General features: G+C 42.1%; 1 protein-coding gene across 1 annotated transcript in view; it reads left to right on the forward strand.

The window, feature by feature from the left end:
- The window catches only part of LOC147014125 (calpain-1 catalytic subunit-like), a 93,441-nt gene extending 92,523 nt beyond the window's left edge, over positions 1-918 (forward strand). The window contains exon 21 of the mRNA XM_085851819.1: positions 451-918. Coding sequence (XP_085707945.1) covers positions 451-477 — 27 coding nt within the window. The 3' untranslated portion in view covers positions 478-918. The remainder of the gene's footprint in view (positions 1-450) is intronic.
- Positions 919-7,089: the final 6,171 nt, after the last annotated feature.

The raw sequence follows: 7,089 nt of genomic DNA on the forward strand, positions 1-7,089 counted from the left end.
TGAAAGTTGGTCTGAAAATCAAAGAAAAAAAACCCAGCTTGGTTAATCCCCATCAAACTTTGCAAATGCGCTGGGGGTACCCAGTGTCAGGTCATGGGTACAACCTCCCACACCCTCCCCACCCCACCCCCTCCCCCCAGGCAGTGTTGGGTAGCCCCTCTAGTATATGAAAAAGTAAGCATTCTTTGCTCGGTGATTTTGAAAATTGAATTGCAAGTTTCAAGATACGATTGCTTAATTCATCTTAAACATATGTCAATGTGCGTATGAAGCATACACATTTTAATTGTGGGGCATAAAGTTACAGATACCTATTTTATCCTTCCTATCAAAAAAACAAGGTTCTGTTAAAAACGGTTTTTCTAAAAGTATGTCAAAAAGATGGCAACACTAAATTATAAGTTTTCTCCTGTATATTCGTCCTTAATTTCTCAATCCTTTCATCCACAGTTCCTCCTGGTGACCATGACCTCATGAGGCACAAGCAGACTGACAAACTTTGTCTCATCAAACTCGTCTGTAAAAAGATGGAAATCTCTTGCATACCCTGTTTTATTTTTCTTCCCATACTCTTTCTCTATCTTTACCCTTTCCATGATGGTTTGAAACTGATTGTTGGGATGCTTGAGAGAACATTGTTCTCTGTTGCCTATAATTTGGGAATCGATGATAATTGTAATGTTTCATTTTGTTTTTAATGCTGGATGTGAAAATGGGCTTGAGACTATATTTGGAGATGGTTGCATGTGCAATATAGCCGAATATACTTTGGGTAAATATTTTAGTTTTGATTTTGCCATAAAGAATGCACTTTCATCAAGAAAATGGACTTTTTTTGAGGGGTGGGGTTTGGGGGATGGAACAAGATTGACATTTTGGATTTTGGATTCCTGTTTGGAATAAAGCTTTAAAAGCCGATCTTATTTTGATGACCAATCATTAAATTTCAAGCTGTTTGCAATGTTTGCAAAAGTAAGAGTGAACATGAAACACCTGTGGTGTATACAGTCGGGCCCAAAAGTTTGCATACACTTGAGCAGAATACAGTTAACTTCCATTTACACCTCTTTTCTCTCCAATAATCATAATTCTTTCCATTCCTAGAACAATTTCAACCATTCTCCCTTGTTTCTATCAAAGGTTTCTGCAACTTTTGTACTTTGAATGATTTTATTCACAGTTTAATTCACGATGTGACAAAAATAGCGGGTCAAAAGTTTACATGCAGCACACTCTAATATTGTCTAATACTTTGTTGCATTGCCTTTAACCGTTCGAACTTCAGTCAGTCTTGCAGGATAACCATCAATCAGCTTCTTACAATTCCCTGAAGGTATTTTAACCCATTCGTCTTGACAGTGTTGGTAGAGTTAAGTCAAAATTAGTGGGTTTCCTCTTTTGCACTCTCTTTTTCAATTTCGTCCACAAATTCTCGATTGGATTTAAGTCCGGGCTTTGAGCTGGCCATTCCAAAACATCAACCTTGTTCTGCTGAAGCCATCCAGCAACCAACATGGAAGTATGCTTTGGGTCGTTGTCATGTTGGAAGGTCCAGCGACATCTGAGGTTCAGCTTTCGAGCGGATTGCTTCAGGTTCCCTTGGAGAATTTCCAAGTAGTCTTCCTTCTTCATGGCGCCATCTATCTTATACAGTGCTCCTGGACCACGAGCAGCAAAACATCCCCATAGCATGATGCTGCCACTACCATGCTTCACCGTGGGTATTGTGTTCTTCGGTTTTAAGGCCTCTCCTTTCTCTCGCCAGACATACTGTTGGTCATTGTGGCCGAAAAGTTCCATCTTGGTTTCATCAGACCAAAGGACACTCTGCCAGAAGCTTCTATCTTTGTCCTTGTGCTTTCTTGCATATTTCAGCCTGGCTTCGCAGTGGCGTTTTTGAAGGAGGGGCTTCCTTCGTGCTCTGCAGCCTCTTAGTCCGTTTCAGTGCAGGAACCTCTGGACAGTGGACAGTGACACCTTCGTCCCTAAAGCCTCCAATTCTTGGCACAGGTGTTTCTTGGTAGTCTTGGGGTTGAAGCGCAGCTCTCTGACCAATGCCCTCTCATCGGTTGGTGTCAACTTGGACTTCCGGCCTGATCTTGGAAGAATCTTCGTTGTCCCTAGGTCCCTATACTTCCGCGCAATCATCTGGACAGATGACTGGCACTTCGAGTTGCCTAGATATGGCCCCTAAAGAAGTCCCTGACTTGTGCAACTGGATAATGCTCTTCCTCAGGTCTTGAGAGTATTCTTTTGCCTTCCCAATGCTGGCTCAAGTGGAAATAGGGCCTGAATAGGAAACCTAGGCCCTTTATACAGCCATGGGAGCACTAGCTGACCTATAACATAACAATTATAATCGGCAGAGTGTGGGGGACACAATACAAGTGATAGAAGGCTATTACAGAACATTCTCGGCCTTTCGAAATCCAATCATGCAGCAAGTTACCTTGGTGTACGTAAACTTTTGACCCACTATTTTTGTCACATCATGAATTAAACTGAGAATAAAATCATCCAAAGTACAAAAGTTGCAGAAACCTTTGATAGAAACAAGGGAGAATGGTTGAAATTGTTCTAGGAATGGAAAGAATTATGATTATTGTAGAGAAAAGAGGTATAAATGGAAGTCAACTGTATTCTGTTCAAGTGTATGCAAACTTTTGGACCTGACTGTATATGTTGCTTGCTTGATTCCCTGAAGCATTTTTAGGTTCAAAGTGAGTTTATGTTGTTTGTTTGATGTTTGACTAATATTTGATCAGTTTTTTTCCTTTTCAGGCAATATACTGGATATAGATAAATAGGGCTAAGTATATCTGATGGATTACTTTCAGATGCTGTTTTTGACCAAGTTTAGAAGACAATTATGGTGTTTTAGGCCACACTGAAATGTTATTTTTTGTATACAGTGTTGAGGCTTCTGGAGGATTTCGAAATTTTGACAAACCAAAAGGTTTTAATGATGCCACAGGGATGCAGAAGAATTTGAAAAGTGAGCATTACTAGCAAGAGGTGAGTAAGATGAGTGGTCTGCAGGTTCAGGTTTACAATGGTGCCAGGTCCACACTCAGAAAGGGCCCACAACTAAAATTTGTTACTTTTTGTTTAAAACAATATTTGAAAGGTGTGTGTTTATATATATATATATATATATATATATATATATATATATATATATATATATATATATATATATATATATATATATATGTTTTCAGCAGCACTGTCATAAATCATGTTGTCATGTTGTTGTAGTTTACATTTTATTTCCACAATGGCACATTATGTCACTGCACAGTAAACTGTGTGTTGCAGTGCACATCCCGTTTTGGGTATGGGTGAGAGACAGAGTGAGACATTTAGAGTTCGTCCTTTGCAAACACACAACCTGTCCAGCAGGTATTGTTCAAATCCATACATAACTTTTTTGAGATTTCCTGCTCACAGACAGACAAACAGGGGTGAAAACATCACCTCTGTCCATCCTCGGTGGTGGAAGTAATAACGACTTTCATATGTTCTGAGATCTTTAATTACTTGTAACTCTTGGGGCCTAACTTTGACTGAATCAGTGACAGGGGATCATATACAGTATGGAGGAGTCTCTTGTAATTACTTCATATGCTCATACACAGCACAACCAATTGTGCATAGCATTGGGAGATTGACATGGACTGAGTTTTTGGTTTATCATCATGTTTAATTACATTTGACTTTCTCTGAAAATATTCTTTACTAGCAAATAAACCCATTGCTTTGTTGATGGGAATATTATTGGAGAGAGAGAGAGAGAGAGAGAGAGAGAGAGAGAGAGAGAGAGAGAGAGAGAGAGAGAGAGAGAGAGAGAGAGAGAGAGAGAGAGAGAGAGAGAGAGAGAGAGAGAGAGAGAGAGAGAGAGAGAGAGAGAGAGAGAGAGAGAGAGAGAGAGCTCGGAAGGGGGGAGCTTGGACAGGAGAGTGAGGAAGAGTGAGGGAGAGGGATGCTTCATCACATGACGCTATACACTCTGGGAGGTAGGGGGTGTGAGCAAATAGTATGAGCAGGGGTCCCTCGCTGAGAGAATTTGGTAAGCATCAGGAAAACGACATCAAGAAAGCGAGCCACATGTCCATACAACCGCAGCTGCCGCTTTTGGACTATATAGGTTACAAATCTCATCTGAGTCTCTCTTAGCAACCCCTCATTGGATACAAAGTCTGACCAGCGATAGCCAAGGATTCTCCAGAGACCTGGTGCCGAAGGAGTTAAGTCTCCATCTCAGATCTATGGTCAGAGTCCAAGTCTCACATCCATAGAGCAAGACTGGAAGCACCAAGAACTTAAAGTTTCGGCGTTTCATCCTCCTGTACAGGTATCTGTAGTGCCACACATGATCCCACATACCTTTTACATGCTCTTAGAATATTCCACCCACTGCTACATCTGACATGTCCATCATGATATAGAGTGATACATCTGACTTATGATGGAAAAGCATTGTGACCTCTGCTAGCAAAGATTTCACTGTGGTAAAAGCAGTAGTGCATTCGTTGGACCAAACCAAAAGTCTTTGGCTGCTTCCCGTGTCGTGTGAGGAGGTCAGTTAGTGGATGAAGGGTGTCTACACAGTTTGGGATGAATCTCCTGCAGAAATTCACCATTCCCAGAAACTCCTGTAACTTACGCGCTGATGCTGGCTGCAACTGGTGCTGGATCGCCTTGATCTTGTCAGCCAGTGGGTGGATGCCATGCTCGGTGATCAAGTGCCCCAAATACTGTAATGAGGGCTCCCCAAAATTTGGCAGGATTTATGATGACACCATATTGTGATAAGCCAGTGAATATGAACTACAAATGTTGTTTATGTTCCTTGATTGTCTCGCTGGCTATGAGCACATCATCAATGTGGGCCTAAATGAAAAGCAAACCCCAGATGGCCTCATCGATGAAATGCTGAAAAGTTTATGCTGCATTGCATAACCCAAAGGGCATATGCACAAACTTGAAAAGGCCAAAAGGGGTGGTCATGGCTGTCTTGTGCACACCAGCCAGCTATACCAGAATCTGATGATACGCTTTCACTAAATCAAGCTTGGAGAAAACTTGCTTTCTCCAGAGTCGAGAAGCAAAATCCTGCAAGAGTGGTACAGGGTAATGGTCTGGTACTGTGTTTCATTTCAGTGCGCGGTAGTCACCGCAGGGCCTCCAATCTCCAGACGTTTTCTTCTGGCGATATGTAAAGGTGAGGACAAGTTGCTGCTTGAAGGTCGAATGATACCTAGCTCAAGCATAGCATATGGTTAAACTCTGCTTTAGCAATTGCGTAACAATGTGGAGCTAGTCGACATGATCGAGCCGTGACTGTAGGGCCACATGTGTCATTATGATGAGTCATGGAGAGTTTGACTGACACTTCACTTTAGGTAGTACGAGTTATTTCTAGCTACCTTCAAAGGATGGTGTCATCACTGGCCATGTGGTCAGACTTGAAAAACAAAAACTTTGGACTGATAGAAGGCATGTGCATGGTGATACCTTTGATAGAAAGATTTGTGGTGGAGTCAAGGAGCCTTTGCTTTTTGACATCCACCAAAATGCTTCAAGAAATTGGCTCCGATGATAGGGATGGGTAAGTAAGTAAGTCAGCAATGATAAATATCCATCGGTAAACGCATCTCAGACCAAGATCGAGGGTTATCAATTATTCACTGTATGTGGAAATGGTGGATTTGTTGACAGTTTGTAGTGGGGCAACTTAGCATAACATCTGTGTATTTTGTGAGGAAAGCACCAAATTTGGCACACTAGTAGCCTATCATATTATCAACAGATTTGGATATTGGGCCATCTCAAAATTTTTGATGGTAGTGGAAAATGGCTGCCACAGCCATCAGCGGCTGAAAATGAAAGGCTACTTGTGTGCCAAATTTGGTGCTTTCCTCACAAAATGCACAATTGTTATGCTATATTTAGCTAAGTTACCCCACGAGTGGAGAGCAAATGAAGATGGTTTACGTTTGTCCATAACCGTGGGGGTAAAATGCTGACTTCAGCTCCAGTGTCAACTAAAAATCGGGTGCCGGTGTTCCTGTCACTAATGAAAAACAAGTGACTTGGTTGTTGGTCACCAGACTGACTCGTTGCTCGTCGCTATTTGTTGTGTTTCCCAACTGCAAAACAGGGTGGACTGTGAAAACGAGAAGGCTGAACGCACATGTGTGCATTCTCACCAAATTGCCAATGACACTAACATGTGTCTCTTGCATGTTGCTGTGTACTAAGATAACGGCATTGTTGTGCGTCAGTCGCTTGCATGTTGATTTGGGTCCATCTACAACTATGCTCCTTAAAATGACACGTAAATTGTCAGAGCCTGCACTTCGGCAGTTAGCTGGTCCATTTGGGTTTCAGGCCGTCGGATGGAACTGGTACAGACACGTCACTGGCTAACTGGGCTGTCACCGCACCGATGGAGGAAGTGGTTGGTTGCTCGATATTTACTGAATCGTTGGTTGAAACAAGGATAAGCTGAGCATTGATTGGCAATCATTGGAGAAAAAGCTGCTCGAGTTTATTATTCTCACTGAACAATTGTCGCATCCTTCATAGCAATTGAGAAGACTTACAATACCCCAGCTCCTCAAAAATAAGAAGTTGATGCAAGCGTTTTTGCAATGAGGTGCAGCGAACGAGCTCTGCCTTGAGGGAGTCATATGACATTTCATTGGGTGGCTCAATGATGATGTCCCACACCTCTTGCGCTATCTCTGGCTGCAGAGAAGCCACGACACGTACCAATTTTGTCTCCTGAGCCGTGAAGCCTCGGGTTAGAAATTGTGCATCAACTCGGGCGAACAAGATGGTGGGGTCATTACTCCAAAACGGAGGTAGCTTCAAGCTAACAGCTGCAATAAGGTGGTGCCACAAAAGGAGGCCTTTCATTCGACATGATGGAATATGAAATTAAATGACTCGCTCACGTTGAATCATGTCAGATCATGTCACGCTTCTCACATCATAATCACGTTGGGGTCACTGATTGTGGTGATAGTTCCTTTCAGTGTGCTGGCTATGATGATGTTGTTTAAAACAGACCAAAATAAATCT

This window comes from Eptatretus burgeri, chromosome 13, assembly GCF_056783735.1.
Source record: "Eptatretus burgeri isolate ZD-2024b chromosome 13, Ebu_testis_v1, whole genome shotgun sequence".
Classification (NCBI taxonomy): domain Eukaryota; kingdom Metazoa; phylum Chordata; class Myxini; order Myxiniformes; family Myxinidae; genus Eptatretus; species Eptatretus burgeri.